Source organism: Marmota monax, unplaced genomic scaffold (genome assembly GCF_021218885.2).
Source record: "Marmota monax isolate L192 unplaced genomic scaffold, Marmota_monax_Labrador192_F-V1.1 WCK01_AAM20220418_F8-fsc00145, whole genome shotgun sequence".
NCBI classification, from domain to species: domain Eukaryota; kingdom Metazoa; phylum Chordata; class Mammalia; order Rodentia; family Sciuridae; genus Marmota; species Marmota monax.
In genome coordinates this window covers 4,119,469-4,139,390 of record NW_026695201.1, presented here as the reverse complement: position 1 = coordinate 4,139,390, position 19,922 = coordinate 4,119,469, and the positions used below count along the sequence as shown (strand labels likewise).

General features: G+C 41.7%; 1 protein-coding gene across 1 annotated transcript; it reads left to right on the top strand.

Annotated features, from left to right (window-relative positions):
- The first annotated feature begins 5,986 nt into the window (after positions 1-5,986).
- Positions 5,987-18,626, top strand: LOC124082648 (SLAM family member 9-like). The gene is made up of 6 exons (XM_046429128.1): positions 5,987-6,116; positions 10,221-10,571; positions 14,241-14,513; positions 14,750-15,091; positions 15,194-15,460; positions 18,211-18,626. Exons 1-6 carry the CDS (start codon positions 6,068-6,070, stop codon positions 18,288-18,290), a joined length of 1,362 nt encoding a protein of 453 aa, XP_046285084.1. The 5' UTR covers positions 5,987-6,067; the 3' UTR covers positions 18,291-18,626.
- The last annotated feature ends 1,296 nt before the right edge of the window (positions 18,627-19,922 follow it).

Below are 19,922 nucleotides of genomic sequence, written 5' to 3'. Positions count from 1 at the left end.
CTACATATTGTAGGGTCGGGCTCCAAATTCCTTAATAGGACACCCATAGCACAAAAGTTGATAACAAAAATCAACAAATGGGACTTACTTAAACTGAAAAGTTTTCTCTCAGCAAGAGAAACAATAAAAGAGGTAAATAGGGAGCCTACATCATGGGAACAAATTTTTACCCCTCACACTTCAGATAGAGCCCTAATATCCAGAGTATACAAAGAACTCAAAAAATTAAACAATAAGAAAACAAATAACCCAATCAACAAATGGGCCAAAGACCTGAACAGACACTTCTCAGAGGAGGACATACAATCAATCAACAAGTACATGAAAAAATGCTCATCATCTCTAGCAGTCAGAGAAATGCAAATCAAAACCACCCTAAGATACCATCTCACTCCAGTAAGATTGGCAGCCATTATGAAGTCAAACAACAACAAGTGCTGGAGAGGATGTGGGGAAAAGGGTACTCTTGTACATTGCTGGTGGGACTGCAAACTGGTGCGGCCAATCTGGAAAACAGTATGGAGACTCCTGGGAAAGCTGGGAATGGAACCACCATTTGACCCAGCTATTGCCCTTCTTGGACTTTTCCCTGAAGACCTTAAAAGAGCGTACTACAGGGATACTGCTACATCGATGTTCATAGCAGCACAATTCACAATTGCTAGACTGTGGAACCAACCCAGATGCCCTTCAATAGATGAATGGATAAAAAAAATGTGGCATTTATACACCATGGAGTATTACGCAGCACTAAAAAATGACAAAATCATAGAATTTGCAGGGAAATGGATGGCACTAGAGCAGATTATGCTTAGTGAAGCTAGCCAATCCCTAAAAAACAAATACCAAATGTCTTCTTTGATATAATGAGAGCAACTAAGAACAGAGCAGGGAGGAAGAGCAGGAAGAAAAGATTAACATTAAACAGATACGTGAGGTGGGATGGAAAGGGAGAGAAAAGGGAAATTGCATGGTAATGGAGAGAGACCCTCATTGTTATACAAAATTACATATAAGAGGTTGTGAGGGGAATGGGAAAATAAACAAGGAGAGATATGAATTACAGTGGATGGGGTAGAGAGAGAAGATGGGAGGGGAGGGAGGGGGGATAGTAGAGGATAGGAAAGGTAGCAGAATACAACAGTTACTAATAGGGCATTATGTAAAAATGTGGATGTGTAACCGATGTGATTCTGCAATCTGTATTTGGGGTAAAATTGGGAGTTCATAACCAACTTGAATCTAATGTATGAAATATGATATGTCAAGAGCTTTATAATGTTTTGAACAACCAATAAAAAAATTAAAAAAAATGAGAAATAAGTTAAAATAACAGGGAATACAAATTGTGTCTCAATAATAACCTTGAATGTTAATGGCCTAGACTTAGCAATCAAAAGAAATAGATTGGTAGATTGGATTAAAAAGAAGACCCAACAGTATGTTGTCTCCAAGAGACTCATATCATAGGCAAATATATCCACACTGAAAGTAAAAGGATGGGAAAAAAACCCATATCACTCATATGGGTCATGTTAAATAGCAGGGGTTTACATCCTCACAGAGAAATCCTTTGGATTTCAAGCCAAAGTTAAATCAGAAGGTACAAGAAGGACAGTTCATACTACTTAAGGGAATTATATATTAGCAAGACATAACAATTGTAAATGTTTATGCCCCAAGTAATGGAACATCTATATACATCAAACAAACCCTTCTCAATTTCAAGAATCAAATAGACCACAATACAATAAAACTGGGTGACTTTAACACACCTCTCAAACTAGAGGACAGATCCTCCAAACAAAAAACAAAGAAACTATAGAAATAAATAATACAATAAATAACTTAGACTTAATAGACATATATAGAATATTTCATCCACCGAAAAGTGAATACACTTTCTTCTCAGCAGCACATGAATCCTTCTCTAAAATAGGCCATATCTTCTGCCATAAAGCAACTCTTAGTAAGTACAAAAAATTGGAAATAATATCCTGCATTCTATCAGATCATAATGGAATAAAATTAGAAATTAATGATAGAACAAAAATAGAAGGTACTCTAACAAATGAAGACTAAATAATATACTATTGGATGATGAATGGATAGTAGAAGAAATCAAGGATAAATAAAAAAAATTCTTAGAGGACACTGACACAACATATCAAAATCTCTGGGACACCATGAAGGCAGTACTAAGAGGAAAGTTTATTGCATTGAGCTCATTCATTAAAAGAATAAAAAGTCAACAAATAAATGACCTAACATTACATCTCAAAGCCCTAGAAAAGGAACAAATCACCACCAAAAACAGTAGAAGAAATGAAATAAATAAAATCAGAGCTGAAATCAACAGAACTGAAACAAAAGAAACAATTGAAAAAAATTGACAAAATGAAAAGTTGGTTCTTTGAAAAAATAAATAAAATTGATAAATCCTTAGCCACACTAACAAATACAAGAGAGAAAAACTCATATTACTAAAATATATTATAAAAAAGGAAATATCACACCGAACATATCTAAAATACAGAACATAATCAGAAACTGTTTTGAAAATATATACTCCAATAAAATAGAAAATCTCAAAGACATTGACATATTTCTAGAAACATATGATCCACCCAAACTGAATGAGGAGGTCATACAGCTCAGGTAATGAAATAGAAAACAACGTAAAAGCCTACCAATCAAGGAAAGCCCAGGACCAGATGGATTCTCAGCCAGGTTCCAAAAGAGCTTCAAAGAAGGATTAACACCGATACTCCTCAAAGTATTGCATGAAATAGAAAAAGAGGGAACCCTTCCAAATTCATTCTATGACACTAATTATCACCCTGATACCAAAACCAGACAAAGACATATCAAGGAGGGAAAACTTCAGACCAATATCCCTGATGAACATGGATACAAAAATTCTCAATAAAATACTGGAAAATCTCAGACAAAAACATATTAAAAGTGTAATGCACCATAATCAAGTGGGGTTCATCCCAGGGATGCAAGGTTGGTTCAACATATGAAAATCAATAAATGTAATTCATCATATCAGTAGAAAAAACACTTGACAAATACAGCATCCCTTCATATTCAAAGCACTAAAAAACTAGGGATAGTAGAAATATACCTCAACATTGCGAAAGCTATGAATGCTAAACCGAAGGCCAGCATAATTCTAAACAGAGAAAAATGGAAAGAATTCCCTCTAAAAATTCAAACAAGATAAGGATGCCCTCTTTCACCACTTTTATTCAACATTATCCTTAAAACTCTAGCCAGAGAAATTAGAAGAAAGAAATTAAAGGGATACAAATAGGTAAAGAAGAACTCAAACTATCACTATTTGCTGATGACATGATTCTATACTTAGAGGATCCAAAATATTCCACCAGAAAATTTCTAGATCTAATAAATGAATTCAGCAAAGTAGCAGGATATAAAATCAACACCCATAAATCAAATGTGTTCCTATACATCAGCAATGAATCCACTGAAAGAGAAATTAGAAAAACTACCTCATTCACAATAGTGTCAAAAAAATAAATAAAATATTTGGCAATCAATCTAACAAAAGAGGTGAAAGACCTCTACAATGAAAACTACAGAACACTAAAGAAAGAAACTATAAAAGACCTTAGAAGATGGAAAGATCTCCCATGCTCCTGGATAGGCAGAATTAATATTGTTAAAATGGCCATACTACCAAAAGCATTTTAGAGATTTAATAAAATTTCAACTAAAATCCCAACAACATTCTTCATATAAATAAAAAAAGCAATCATGAAATTGATTTGGAAAAATAAGAGACCCATAATAGCCAAAGCAATCCTTAGCAAGAAAAGTGAAGCAGGATGCATCACAATCCCAGACTTTATATATAGTATATACTACAGAACTATAGTCACAAAATCCGTATGGTATGGGCACCAAAACAGATATGTAGACCAACGGTACAGAATAGAAGACACAGAGACAAACCTACACAAATACACTTTCTCATACTAGATAAAGGTGCCAATGTTTATTTGCTGGAGAAAAGATAGCCTATTCAACAAATGGTGCTGAGAAAAATGGAAAGCCACATGTAACAAAATGAAATTAAACCTCTGTCTCTCATCTTGCACAAAAATCAACTCAAAGTGGATCAAAGACTTAGGCACTAGAACAGACACCCTGTGCCTGATAGAAGGAGAAATAGGCACAACTCTTAACCACATCAGCCTAAGATCTGACTTCCATAACAATATCCCTAGAGTCAAGAAATAAAATCAAGAATCAATGGATGGATTCAAACTAAAAAGTGTCTTCTCAGTCAAAGAAACAATCAATAATGTGAAGAGAGAGCCTTCATTTTGGGAGCAAATATTTTCCACATGCAGGTTAGATAGAGCACTAATCTCCAGGATATATAAAGAACTAAAAAAAAAAAAAGAAAAGAAAAACTTAACAAACATACAAAAAAACAAATAACCCATCAATAAATGGGCTAAGGAGCTGAACAGACATTTCACAGAAGAAGAAATACAATGGATCAACAAATATATGAAAAAATGTTCAATATCTCTAGCACTTAGAGAATTGCAAATCAAATCTACTCTAAGATCTTATCTCATTCCAGTCAGAACGGCAGTTATCAAGAATACAAGCAACAATAAGTGATGGCGAGTATGTGGGGAAAAAGATACACTGATTCATTGCTGGTGGGACTGCAAATTGGTGCAGCCACTATGGAAAGCAGTATGGAAATCCCTCAGGAAACTTGGAATGGAACTACCATTTAACCCAAAGGGCTTAAAATCAGCATACTACAGTGACCATGTCAATGTTTATAGCAGCTCAATTCACAATAGCTAAACTATGGAACCAACTTAGGTGCCCTTCAATAGATGAATGCATAAAGAAAATGTGGTATGTATACTCGATGGAATATCACTCAGTTTTAAAGAGAATGAAATTATGGCATTTTCAGGTAAAATGGAGAAAGTTGGAGAATATCATGCTAAGTGAAATAAGCCAATCCCAAAAATACAAAGGCCAAATGTTTTCTTTTATATGTGGATGCCATTTCACAATAAGGGGAGAGGTGCTAGGGAAAACTTGTATTATTAAATTAGGTAGAGGGGAGTGAAGGGAGAGGAGGGGTTATGGGGATAGGAAAGATTTCAAAATGAAACAGACATTATTACCTTATGTACATAAAATGACTGCATGACCCATGTGATTCTCTAACATGTTCAATCAGAAAAATGAGAACTTATACCCCATTTATATAGGATATATCAAAGTGCCTAAATGCATTTTTACCATCATGTATAACTAATGAAAACGAATAAAAAAATTTAAACAAATGAATTGCAGGTCAGATAGAGCACTAATTTCCAGGACTGGGGTTGTAGCTCAGTGGTTGAACGCTTTCCTGGCATGTGTGAGGCACTGGGTTCAATCCTCAGTACCACATAAAAATAAATACATATAATAAAGGTATTGTGCCCATCTACAACTTAACAAAGAGTGAAAAGCAGGCGGGGACTGCTTTAGAAGTATTCTGCATGACTGGAGTCACACAAGGTGTGACATTTGATGATGAAACATGAAGCTGGGATTGTGAACAAGATGCAAGCTGATCATAAAGGGCCTTACCCACCGGGATTTTGATTCTGGACTTCTTCGCCTTGTAAGGGATAGTAGACCCCTGAAGGGTTTAAAGTAAGTCTGTGACATCATTAGTTTTGTGTTTGTTTGTTTTTTAATTAATTAATTAATTATAATTAGGTATATAGGACAGCAGAATGCATTTGGACTCATTGTGTACAATTGCAGCTCAACTTTTCATTTCTCTGGTTGTACGTGATGTAGCCTCACACCATATGTGCAGTGGTTTGGGTTTTTAAATAGCTCACTGTGGTGATTCTCATCCTTCCTTCTTTTGTGTCCCCCCTCATCTTCACATCTTGTGACTTGAAAACTACGTATGATTAAAGTGGTGACACCAAATACAGGAAATGTTTGTGGGCTCACATTCACACACACAATCCTGCTGCTGCTGCAAGGCTGGCCCATCCTTATGGCACCTTCTCTACCATGGTCTTGGCTCCTCCTTAGTCTTCTCATGGGTAAGTGCATCCCTCCCACCATCTTCTACCTGCCCTGCACAATGGTTTAGTCTAAGAATGGGCAATTTTCACTGAAGGTGCTGCCTCTGTGGGAACCAGACTCTGTGTGTGTGTGTGTGCGTGTGTGTGTGTGTGTTGTGTGTGTATGTGCGCACGTGCGTGCATGTGCACACATGTGCTTACGCCTCTGCAATAATCTCAGGTCATGCAGGCCCAGCCATGTCCTTGTCATCCTCACATTTCTTCTATTGATGTTGCACAAGAACCCTGGACATTTCCAGAGAGGCTGAATGATGGGGGCACCAGACAGGGGATCAGCCACACCCACTTCCAGGACCTGCCTTTTCTGCTTCTTGCCCTTCCAAGTGTGTTTCCTGAGACGTTCAGGTTTTTAAGGACCCATAGGGATGTTGCTTGGGATTTGTGTTCTGTAGTTGGTGCTCTGTGTCTTGTTCCACCTTTTACTTCTCCTGCTAGTCCCTAAGAGTCACCTCTCATCATGGATGGGGACTTCCATGTCCCCCAAATGACTTCAGCAGAGCATCTAAAGCCCAACGCATTGTGGGCTCTTCCTGCCCCTCTGGATTCTCACTGCTTGCCCACGACGAGGATCTGATCCCTGGCAGGAGATGGCTTGGCATGTGGGTTAAAAGAAGATAGTTCTTGAGAAAGTTGTGGTGAGGGGCTGTGTTCTGGTCTATCTCCTGAGTTCCAAGCTTTCAGTTTTGTTCCCCCTCCAGGGTGAGTGGGGTGGGAGTGGGGTGGGCAGGGGGTGGGGCCAGATTATACAGGCCGTCAGAGTCACTTGCCTTCAAGATTGTCCCTACTCCCGCCTTTAACATGTTGATGAACCTCTTTAATGTGTTTAAAACTTGCAGATGATAAAGACTTTCACTTAATGTGTAAAAAATTTTGATCTCTAATGCAATGCTAGGATGTGAATAAGGCAGGCAGTATTACCCCAGGTTTTCAGATGATAGACAGGGCTGGGAGCCTCAGTGACCATGCGCTGGCACAGGCAGGTGGTCAGTGAAACTGAAAGTCAGCACAGTGCAACTATTCAGCAGAATGCAACTATGGGAACAGGGCAGCAACAAGAGTCTCAGAGAACCACAGAGCCGCCATTAAAGAGAGAACTGAAACCAGAAGCTGGATTCTTGTAACACCCCCTGCTTCAACTGCAGAGCATGCACATGGAGCTGTCTCCATGTCATGGTTTCTGGTCAGGCCCTTCCTTAGTGATCACTGTGTGTGTTTTAGAAAAGGGCTGTCAGTGTGATATGGGGGAGGAATTCAGTGTGGGAAATTCTGCTGTTGACAGTACCGTGTAGCATACAGAGCATCAATTTTAGGGTCAGAAGCACCTAGGTTTTAGTTTGAACTCTACCCTCCCTAGCTGAGGAGTATGAGCGAGTTTCTTAAGTTCTTTAAATTTCATGATCTCCATATGGAAATCGGGAAGAAGAATACCTACTTTACGGTTTTTGAGGAGGATTAAATGAAATATGTGTACAGAGTGCTCAGCCAAGTGTCTGGCTGTTGGGATTTGTGTCCTGCCTCTGACTCCTTTGTATCACTTTCCTTTCATCGGTGTCAGAAAATAGGATTCACGCCAAGGAGCCTGACACTCACCCCACCACACCTACCAGGCTGACTTGTTTTAGTAGTCAGGCATTAATCCCTTCCACCGTCTTCTCTCTTTGGGGAGCTACGGAATCTGGGGAAAGACACGCTACACAGTTATTTGTGTGAGGCAGAAGGAAGTACATGTTTAAAACAAAATTAGCCAATAAAATCTCAGAAATAGGGGAAGGCATGGCTGGGCTGGAAGTATGGAGCTTGGACAAGGCTGCATCAAGGGAATAGAACCTGAACTGAGCCCAGGGAGTTATTGTACTTGAGGGTTTAAGGGTACACAAAACTGTTTGTCCCTGGTAGGATTCCCCCAGGCTAGATATCAGACCTAGGGCCCAGTTTGGAGATAGGAAGGTCTACTGGTCAGTATCACCCTGCTGTGGGATGCTTCCCACTAGCTGGCTCCAGGCAGAGCTAGCCTCACGTCCTCCATGGAGGACGTGAGCATTGATCTGTCCAGTGGGTTCTGTGGTGAACACACCAAGATGCTGTGGTCCCCAGCATGGTGTGCATCCTCCCACTCATGGTGACCACAGGACTTCTTGGTTCTATTTTTAACAAGGAGGCTCCTCATCTGACTTAGGTGTTAGTGATATGAGCAGTGCTTCCAAATCCAAGTTCAAATCAGGACCCAGATCCCTCCCTGAGCCGTGCTGCCTTTTCTCTCTAAATATCTGTGTGACAGACCTTGGTCAGTTTCAGATTTTCTGCCTTCTGGGATTGCATGTGTATGTGGCAAAAATACAGAGATGGTCCATGCTACTGAGAAATGGCAGCACAATTCACAACAACCAAGTTATGAAACCACCCTAGGTATCTCTCAACAGATAAATGGACACAGAAAATGTGGTATTTATACACAATGGAGTTTTACTCGGCCACAAAGAAGGAAATTACGTCATTTGAGGAAAAATGGATAAAACTGGAGAGCATCTTGTTGAGTTAAACAAACCAGTCTCAGAAAGTCCAGGGTCAGGTGTTTTCTTTCCGATGTGGAAGTTAGAAAAACATTTAAAAAGAGACCTCACAAAAATTGAAAGGAGACCATTAGAGTTGAGGAAGGGAGTCAGGGGGAAAGAGAAAAGAAGGGAAAGAAGAGGTACTGGGGAATGAAACTGGTCAAGTTATGTCATGTGCATGTACAAATACATCACAACAAAACCCACTATTGTATATGATCATAATGCATGAATGAAAATTTTTAAAAATCCTTAAAGAGTGTTCTACAAGGATGATGACTAGATTTAATGAAGTGCAAATTTGGTGCACTCACTAATTTATTCCAATGATGTTACATATCTTTAAGAATACTGATAGTGCCAGGCACAGTGGTGCTTGCCTGTCATCCCAGTGATTGGGGAGACCGAGGCAGGAGGATCACAAGTTCTAGACCAGCCTTAGCAATTTAGTGAGGCCTTAAGCAACTTAGTGAGTTTTGTCTTTTTGTCTCAAAGAAAAAAAATACTAATAGTGTACTTGAGAGGCTGAGGAAAGAGGATAGTGCAAGTTTGAGGTCAGCCTATGCAACCTAGTAAGACCTTGTCAAAAAATTAAAAAAATTTAAAAGAGCTGGTAGAGCACTTGCCCTGCTTGTGCAAGATCCTGTGTTCATTTCCCAGTCCTGAAAAGGGGGAGGGGGAAGAGGAAGAGAGGGAGGAGGAAGAGAAGGAATTCTAATAATTTGCTCTAATAATTATTATAAGTACTAATATTAGATATTGTTTTCTTGCTTTATTTCATTTAACCTTTTGAAATCCTAGATGACATTTCTATTTTACAGGTGAAAAAACTGAGATTCAGAGGGCTACCTGCCTGAGATCACACAGCTAGTAGTGCAAAAGTTTGAACTTGAGCCGTCTGCCTGGTGCCTGAGGGCTTACACTCTTCTCTTAAGTTCAGTGTAGGCTGGGATCTCAACCTCTGGCCCACTGAGCACCCTAAACTGGCTTGGCCAGCACTACACTAGTCCCCCTGCTCCAGAAAGATGCACTTCAGGAATCCTGATGGGCCTCACAGGAGCTGGTTTCTGTTTGAGAGGTGGCTGGACAAACAATTCTGGGGATGCTGTAAGACAGACAGTCTATGTTGTAGATGGGGCTGGGTCGGGTGAGTTCTGACCTAGCCTGTCAGCCAGTGACAGCAGGGATCATCAGGTACTTCCCCAGAATTGCCCTAGTTTCCCTTCCACTTGGCACCTGGGAGTCCTTGGATAGCATTTGGGTAGCCATTTCATCATATGTTAATGAGTTTGATACTGAAGAAGAGCCTCCTACGTGAAGGGGTGGGTACTTGCTCCTGCTCTAGTTCTACCACTAATTAGCTATGGAGTCTTGAGCAGGCCACCTCAATGCTTGAGGTCTCCATTTTCTCATCTATGACATGGGGATGGTCATCCCTTTCCTGACTCAGGCCCATTGTAACCTCCTGGCTCAGTCAGAATGCCCGGAAGTTTTTATTCTGTGTCCACAGGTCCAAGAATGTCCAGAGAGGACCCAGCACCTCTGGTGATAACTGGGACCCTAGGAGGGTCTGTCACTCTGCCCCTGCATGTGCTGCCAGAACAGCAGGTAGAGAGTATCTCCTGGATGTCCCGTTCAGTCCCTGGGGCAATTGCCACAGTCACCATAGCAGAAGCTGGAGGGCGAGACACCTTTTACCAGGCAGAGAGCCGGTACTGGGGCCGCATGAATGTGGTGGGTCCAGGCCACTCCCTGCAGATCAGCAATCTGAGCCAAGAGGATGCAGGGTACTACCGGGCCCGCATTAACCTGAGGACTTCCCTTATCACTCATATCCAGGAGTACCAGCTGCAAGTCTTTGGTGAGTGTTCTGGGGCAGGTGGATGGGGGGCTGTGTCAGTTTCACAGTCATTATTTTAGTCATATTTAGTAACATTTACACCTTACTTTCCAATTAGAAGACTGACATATGCTTACTCTAAAAAAAAATATCTAAATTAAGGTTACCTGGAAGAGTCTCCTAAAAAATGTCAAAGCCTAGGATCTGCCTCAGACCAATCGAAACAGAACTCTTTGGTAGGTAGTGACCAGGTAACAGAATTTCAGGCCCTGAGAACTAAGTTTTGCCATAACCTACTCATGGGGCTTTGAAGCTTCCTCATTATTAAAATAGGAACACCATCTTCTGCAACAATGAACGCTCTAAATAAATGTGGGGAACTGGATGTGGTGGTCCACTCCTGTAACCTCAGCAACTTGGGAGGCTGAGGCAGGAGGATTCCAAGTTCAAGGTCAGCCTCTGCAACTCAACAAGATCTGTCTCAAAATTAAAAAAAGTAAAAGTTAACAATAAAAAAATAAATGTAGAGAGAAGCAATTATATTCCTTAAAGAAACTTTAAATAAATTACCAGGGAAAACTACAAAGGAAACAGTAAAGGTAGCAGTTAAGAATACATAGCACTAGAAAAGCCAGCACCTGGCTGATCTGGAAGATACCATGAGTCACTTTTTGATTCAGACAGTTCATTACTTATACAGATAGTCAAAGGAAGAAAAACCAAAAGGCCTCCCCAGTTCCTTGTTCCATTCACCAGAAAAGATACCACTGAAGCAAAAGGGGTCAGATGACTATGATGTGAGCTGTGGGACACATGATGCTGGGGGGAGTCTGTTCTTGCAATGAGGAGGTTTTATGGTCCACTGCTCTCTTCTGCAGGGGAAGCCGCATACCTCATTAGAGCCCAAGGCTACAAGGAAGTGTCTCATGATTGCCTTCCAGGGAAGAGAGGGGAAGAGAGGGGGAGAGAGGGAGAGAGAGGGAGAAAGAGAGAGAGGGAGAGAGAGGGAGGGAGAGGGAGGGAGAGGGAGGAGAAGGAGGGAGAGGGAGGGAGAGGGAGGGAGAGGGAGAGAAGGGAGAGTTCTTTCCAGGAGTGCTTCCCAAGCCTTTTAGCCTCTTGTGTTCTGAAATTTTGGCCCAATACAGATTAGCTGTGGTTCAAACTTAGCCTGAGGAAGATGTTCAAGGTCTCTGGGGGTCATGACAGAGTGGTTCCCCCGCAGTGGTTAGGTGGGCAAGGTAGGGAGGCTGACTGAGGGGGACACAGGGAAACTAACTGACAGAGGAAGGTAGGAGTCTTGCCATTCTCTTTGGTTGTGTGTTAGAAAATATTCCCATGAGATGGAGCCATTGGTCTAGTGGGGGATGTTGGGATTGCTCCCTTGTCAGGTACATACAGTTGGAGATTTGGGGCCTGGGCTGGTTACAGCCAGTTCTTAGCAACAAGAGGGGTGGAGCTGTGGGAACCTGGGTAGGACGTTCACTAGGGTGGGCCCAAAGCTGGTGGGAAAGGCCTCTCAACATGCTATGGCTATCCTGGCAAGATGTGCTCCACATGGAATAGTGTTGATTGATTTGTGAGCAAGAGATGGGGGTCTACTGATCTACCAGGGGGAGGCTCTCCCCTCAGCCTTTCACTCTGGGTTGATGCCCAGTGGCACAACCATGAAAATAAGCCAGGATTTTATCCTTCACAGAGCATTTCCCAAGTCACTGGCACCTCACAACAGCCCTGCCAGTGGGCAGGCAAGGGTTTGTATTCTCAGTTAAGGAAACCAAGTCCACAACACAGAACTAAGCAGGTGGAAGATTTGGAAAGAGAACGGTGTTAGTTTTTCTGTTGTTGTGACCTAAAATATCTGTCCAGCCAGTCTCACAGTCATTGCTAGGAGGAAAAGTTTATTTTGGTTCACTGTTTCAGAGGTTCGGTCCTTGGCTGGCTGAATCCATGGCTCTGGGCCTGAGGTGAGGCAGAATGTCATGGTGCCTGAGAAGCAGGGAGAGAGAGGGAGGAGCCTGGGGAAGATATGATCCCCGAGGGCATGCCCAGAGAGTTATTCCTCCAGTCATGCCCACCTACCTATAGTTACCACCTAGGTAGTGCATTCAAATTATTAGTTCATCAAATGAATTAATCCACTGATTAGGATACAGCTCTTATAATTTAACCATATCACCTCCTACATTAACATGGGAGCTTCTGAGGGACACCTCATATCAAAACCATAACAAGAATTTAGGTTACCTGATGCTGTGTCTTGTGCCCTGGTTCCTTGGCTTCCTGTTATGAGACATAAAAAGTCTGGTGGTCCATTTTCAAAATATAATATTTAGCTTAAAATGTAAAATGACTTGGCATGTAAGAAAGGCAGCTGAAGGGGAGAGAATGAAAAGAATTACAGTTAATACCAAATATAGAAATTCATAGCCTCTTGACAAACAGGAGGTGAGAAGAAGGGGGCCCAGCCTGACCAACAGAGATGCACTGTGTTCTCACCCAAAGGGACTCAATCCAAAGGGACTTTCCTGCCACAAGAGAACCCAGGGAGGTAAGGACAACAAAAGGTGTATTTCTTTGAATAATCCAACTGGAGACAGTAAAACTTAGCTGACGTTCGGGAAGACTGTATACCCCATAGTACTCAGACAATGAAGAACCAGAGGAGGGACCTTGTGCTCTAGGGGACAGAATGCTGGTTGTACCCAATCTGGGTGTGCCTGCTTCCCCAGACACCTGCACTTGCAAAACTCCTTGCTTTTGCTAGACCTCATGTCCCTCAGTCCATTCTTTGGGTTTGGACAGATGAGTGCGTTTCTCACACTGGCATGTGACAATCTTTAGCTCTCTGAATTAGTGAAGACTCTAAGAAGAGAGCCTGCAAAAATCAAAGGGGAAAGGGTTTACATGCTAGAGTTTGGTCTATAAGACACTGCGGTGAGGCAGCAGAAAGTTACTTACCAGTGGGAGTTCAAGTTGCTTTCTCCCAGGGGACACTCCTGGGGCTGCAGTGAGCTGGGCCACAGGACTGAGGATGAATAGCAGAGTGTCCTCCTCCCATGCTCTATGGCTTGGTCAAGGCTGTCTTGGTCGTCTGTTGTTCTTGCTTCCTCTCCCAAATGCTCCTGGTTCTGGCAAATAATGGGAAGGGGGCATCTGAGGAATAGTATGGGGTGCATGGGCCAGGGGGAAAAGGATAGCAAGGCAGTGGAAATGGGTGGAAGAAACCTCAAAAACACAGGACCACATCCTCTCCAGGCCCTGGTCAATATTTGGAAGCTCAGGGCATGCCGCAGAGCCCCCTACTGGGGAAAGATGTAATTACAACACAGTCCCGGGCATGTGTTCCTTTATTCCATATAGGGGTAGGAACCCAGGCCAAATCCACTGGATCTGAGTTTGGGATTCATCACTTTGGGCAAATTACTTAAGCATTCTAAGCCTGTGAAATAGAATAGATATAACACATCCTTATGTAGTTCATGGAATTGTTCTGGAAATCAAAAGAGATATTAAGTGACACTTCCTCGTAAAGCCTAAAACTCTAGAGTAGATGTGGGCAGATCCTGCCTCTGTTGTTCCTTATGTAAACTCAGGGTGGTGCAGGGTTTTGGGTGACAATGTATTGTGTTTTCTATCTTGTAAACAAGAGGGGTTTCCCAGTCCTCACTTTGTTCCATTTTGCACACTCAGAAAAGCTGGTCCCACCCCGCGTCACACTGAGCTCCAGGATTGGTGATAATGGAAACTGCATCATCATCCTGACATGTGTGGCAGAAAGCGGAGGAGACACTGTGGCCTACAGCTGGACACCACTGGGTCCCCGGACTGTGATATCCCATGGAGGGTCTGTCCTCAGTGTTTCCTTGAGGCCAGAGGACAGTGTTCTGACCTTTACCTGCATAATCAAGAACCTAGTCAGCAGCAGCAGCTCCCACCCGGTCTCGGTGCCACACATTTGTACAGGTACCTGGATCCTCAAGTACAGGTACCCCAGGAACTCAAGCATGCACCCTGAACAGCAGCTCTAAAGTGGACAGAAGGTGGAGAAGCAATCCTTATTCTTTCCAGCCCTGGATAGGGGAGAATAACACCCTTGAGATGATAAGATGGGCCTAGAGTGGGTGGGTTTGGAGTGACAAAGTCTGTGGCTTCCCTTAGTGGGCAGGGAGACACTGACACTTTCCTTTCTCTGTCTGCAGGGTCAGGAATCCTGGGAGAAGTCACAGTGGGAAAGGTAGTGATCGGCACCCTTGGGGAGTCAGTCATTCTGCCCCTGGAGGTCCCAGTGGAGCAGGAGATAGAAAGTGTCACATGGAGCTCCAAAGGGCTTATTGCTGTTTTGCAACCAGGACCAGCTGGCAAGCCAGTCCTGGTTTCTGAGATTCAGGGACCATACAGTGGAAGACTGAGCAATCCTCATTATGATTATTCTCTTCAAATTAGCCCCTTGGGGCTGTGGGACTCTGGTGCTTATAAAGCTTGCATAAGTCTGCGTTCTCCCCTGACCAACATCACCAAGGATTTCACCCTGCATGTCTACGGTGAGGAGGGGAGGAGGGATGCACATTAATTTTTTCACCCTTGTCTTTTCTTACTTCCCTGGACCTGAGCTCTCTCACAGCTTGAGACTCTTCTTGGCACAGGGAGGCTGAAGAAGCCCAATATCACTGTCCGCTCCCAGATCATGAGGAACAGGACCTGCTTCGTCACCTTGGCCTGCTTTGTGGAAGAAGCTGGAGAAGATGTTCAGTACAGCTGGGACCCCCATGGCCAAGGGGAAGTTGTGTCCCATGGAGGAACCACTCTCAGGGTCTCCTGGAGATCTGGGGACAGTGGCAGCTACCGCTGCACTGCCAGGAATCCAGTCAGCCAGAACTCTAGTTCCATCCCCGTGAGGCCCCTCTGTTCAGGTAATGGCTTTCTTCTGTAACCCTTTTCTTCTTCATGGTGAGGTCCAAATTCTCAGCATTCTGCCTTCCTTCCTCTTGGATCCAGATTTTTTAAAAAAGGAAGAAAAAGGGAGAGTTTGTTATTTGCACCAGGAGATGAGGGCTTTGGAACCACCATCGCAGGGTCCACTCTGTCCACTTTCTCTGTCAGTCTCTGATCCTTTTCGCCTCTATCTGCTGCAGACTCAGCTGGGCTTCTGCTCATTTTGGGAAGTCCCTGGAGGAAGGTGCTCCCCATTCCCACTCAGTCCTGCAGAGTCCACAAGGAGGGACCCCAGGCCTCCCTTGACTGTGTCCTTAGAGAAGCCTCAGCTCTTCCCCCCTGCCTAGAGTTGGTCCGAGAGGGACCAATACTGGGATCCTCTGCTGGGCATCATGACCTCCCCTGGCTTCTCCTTTTCAATTGGGTCACAGGCCTTGGCAGGAAATCATCTTGGTTAAAACACATTCTGTTTCTCTCCTTTTTTCAGAAGCAGTGACTTCTGAAACAGCAGCTGCCCACTCTCTCCAGTTATTCAACCATTCACTTTGCAATCCCTTGCTGCTGGTTTGCCCCCAGCAATATCCCAGTGGTTAAATTCAGTGGATTCTGGGGCTGGGGCTGTAGCTCAGTGGCAGAGCGCTTGCCTGGCATGTGTGAGACACTGGGTTCGATCCTCAGCACCACATAAAAATAAACAAGTAAAATAAAGGCATTCGGTCCATCTACAACTACAAAAACATTTTTAAAAAATTCAGTGGATTCTGAATTCTCCCAGCACTTGACACATTTCCTTAGTCACCTGGGTGACTCTCTCGTGGGGACCTCTTCTTCCAGATCACAATCCTGCTCAGGACTGGTGCTGCTCTTCTGTTGGGCCTTTCTCTACTCCTTCCATTTTCTTCTGTTGCTCAAGGCATAAATTCAGGTGTCATTTTGAGGCTTCCTCTTTCCCACCCCCACCAGCCGATTGTTTACTTTCCTGTAACTGTTTGAGCCACAACCTATAGCCTCCTAACCACTTTCTTTCCCAATCATCTTCCTGATTGCATTGCCAGAGGGTTAATTCAAAATTAAGAAATGCTTGTGCTTAAAATCCTATGATGCTGTAGGGAATAGAGAGATGTTGAATGAAAAGTGCACAGTTTCAGATAGACAAGATGATAGATTTTGAGATCTATTGGTTAGCAGGGCTGCTATAGTCAATAATAATATATTATAGGGGCACAGGATGTGTCTCAGTGGTACAGCACTTGCCTAGCATGCATGAGGCCCTGGGTTCAGTTCCCAGCAACAACCAAAAAACATGTGTTATATATTTCAAAATAATCAAGATAATTCATCTCACATGTCTCACCATAAAAAAGATAGTCGAAGGAAGTGATGAATATGTTAATTAACTTGATTTAATCATGTCACATTGTATACATATATCATAATATCACATTATATCTCATACATGTGTATAAATATGATGTGTTAATTAAAAACATTAATATTTTGGGGGAATACTGGGGATTGAACCCAGGGGCACTTTACCATTGAGCTACATCTTCAACCCTTTTTATTTTGAGACAGGGTCTCATTAAGTTGCTAAGGATGGTCTGGACCTTGTGATCCTCCTGTTTTAGCCTCCCAAGTTGGGTCATTTAAATTTTTTAAAAATAATACTAATTTATTATTATTAATTTTAAATAATAAATTTAAATATTTTTAAATAAAAATAAATATAAAAATATTAATAATTTTAAAATAATAAACATTTAAAATTTTATTATTAGCCAGGTGCAGTGGCACCTGTATGTGTGTGCCACTGCACCTGGCTAATAATAAAATTTTAAATGTTAAAAAAAAACATCTATGGTATCTGCCCACTATCTAAGGTATAAGTATCTTAGCGCCTATTTATTCATTTTAGTAATAGATATTCACTGAGGATGTTTTATGCACCCTTGTTGTTCCACCGAAGTGGAAGTGAAGAAGAGATTCCGATAATTCCCAGCCTTCAGGGAACTCACAGTTATAGTCAATACAACCTGTATCTGACAGTTTTTGACCAACTTGTCTTCCAGTTAATGTTAGTAAATGACTTTAGCATAGTATTGTGTTAAACACAGCACCGAATGTGCTATATTCTGGGCTTTATGTGTCTGCCTCCTTCACTGAACTGTCATTGAAATCCATTCTTATCTTTCTCTGCATCTCCAATACACAACAGGTAATAGGTGTTTGAAAATGTGGGTCTGCAAATTATTCTGTGTGCAAGTATGAATATGTCACAATGCATCCCAGTCAGTTATAAATAAACAGAAGACCAACAGAGTAGAGGAAGGGGTTGGAGATGGGGGGGCGGGGCTCAAAATGGAGAAAACTATGTTATATGCATTTATGAATATGTCAAAATGAACCCCTATAATGTATAACTACAGTGCACTTAAAAAAAAATCCTGGAGCATCTGTTCTGGGGGTCACAGGACACAAGGAAATATGATATTAATTTCAGATATTCACATTTTCCATCTCACTCTGGGAGGCCTGGAGGATATTCCAGCTCTATTCATAGATTTCATTTTCTAAAAGAGCCATCCTTCCTATTCATGCCTCTGGCTTTTCTACCTTGAAAATCAATTTTCTGTTTTTTTTTTTTTTTGTTGTTGTTGTTTGGTTTTGTTTCCCCAGTTTTTCTCTACCTTTTATTCCAATTCCTAACCAGTGGTCATTGTTCATTCAGCTTCCCTCCTATCTTGTTCCCTGAGGAAAGAGTTTCTCCTCTTTTGGATCCTGGGAGCTTTGAGGATTGAGTGGATTTGAATTTGACACTGCAGAGGGCAAGAAGAAGAATAGAAAGCAGGCAGTCAGCTGGAGGCAGAGATTAAGAATTCTGCACAAGGAGCACAGGGGATGCAGCCCCTTCCGAGGTGGGTGAGCGAGGGACTCTGATATTGACTGAAGCATAAAATCTATTTTATTTGCAAACCAAGTTCAAAATTACCAACAAGCTGCTACGCCTCTAATTGTTCAAAATAATCTGTTTATGTTTTGTTTACGTTTGTTTTAAAATGGTCAGAAAGAAAAAGAAGCTTATTCATTTAAGGAAAATGGAATGATTTGAAACATAAAAAGTTAATAAAATTATTAAGTGTTGTTTGTATACATTATTAATGTTAGCAGTCTTATTGGTTGATGCCTGCATCCCTATGTTGGAGTGTTAATCCTATGTTTCCTTTGAGCAGTTACAAAGTTCTGGTCTAATTCCTGGGTCTTTGATCCATTCTGAATTGACTTTTGTGCAGGGTAAGAGATAAGGATCTAGTTTTCTTCTTGTTCATATGGATACCTAGTTTTTCCAGCACCATTATTAAAAAGACTGTCTTTTCTCAAAGGTAAGTTTTTGGCACCTTTGTCAAGGATGAGATGACTGTATCTGTGTGTGCTTATCTCTGTGTCTTCTATTTTATTCTGTTGTCAGTTTTGATGCCAATTCCATGCAGTTTTTATTACTATAGCTCTATAGTATAATTTTGGCAAGGGGATCGAGGGGAAGGGAGGAGAGGGAAAGGGGTGATACTAGTGAATGAAACCCTCCAGATTATACTATGTGCAAATATGAACATATAACATAACATATAACAATGAATTCTACTTTGTGTAGAATTATAATATACCAATTAAAAAAAATAATCAAATAGGCCAGGCATAATGGCCCATGCAGCTTGGGAGACTGAGGCAGGAGGATCACAAGTTCAAGGCTAGTCTCAGCAATTTAGTGAGGCCCTAGGCAACTTAGTGAGACCCTGTCTTAAAATAAATAATAATAATAAATTAAAAAACTGAAAAAGGGCTGGAAATGTGGCTCAGTGGTTAAGTGTTCCTAAGTTCAATCCCTGGTACTAAAATAAATAAATAAGTAAAATAAAAATATATATAAAAACATAAATAGAAGACCAGTAGAAAAGAGGAAGATCAGGAGGATGGGAAGAAGAGAGAGAAAGGAGAAGTACTGCAGAATGAAATGGAGCAAATTATGTCATGTGCATGTGTGGATATGTCACAATGAACCCCAACTATTATACAGAATTATAACTCACTAATAAAAACATAATAAAGTTAATTGGGAAGTCATTAGGCTGAGACGGCTTCCGTGTTCTAGGTTCCTCAAGAAGCAAACAGAAACTCAACCCCGAGTGACCCAACCAGTCAGAAATCACCAGCTGACCTCTAGCTAGGGACTTTCCTTTTTAACCAAATATGTGTTTTGTTTGTCTTACTCCCATAAACACTTTAAAAATGATTTCCCCCTCATATTCCCCCTAACCCTGAACTTCTTGTGGTGTAGAGCTGCCTGATTTTGAATCACTGTTGACTCAAATATAACTTAAACAATTTCAATGTGCTTAGCTTTATTTTTCAACAGTTGCCATCTCATTTTTGAATCATTTCTTA

Bases quoted from the DNA above. Each gene is read 5' to 3' on its own strand.
- LOC124082648 (XM_046429128.1), top strand. From the start codon at position 6,068: ATGGCACCTTCTCTACCATGGTCTTGGCTCCTCCTTAGTCTTCTCATG. The intron at 15,092-15,193 runs GTGAGGAGGGGA...TTCTTGGCACAG, and splicing joins TTTCACCCTGCATGTCTACG to GGAGGCTGAAGAAGCCCAAT. The intron at 15,461-18,210 runs GTAATGGCTTTC...TTGTTCATTCAG, and splicing joins CGTGAGGCCCCTCTGTTCAG to CTTCCCTCCTATCTTGTTCC.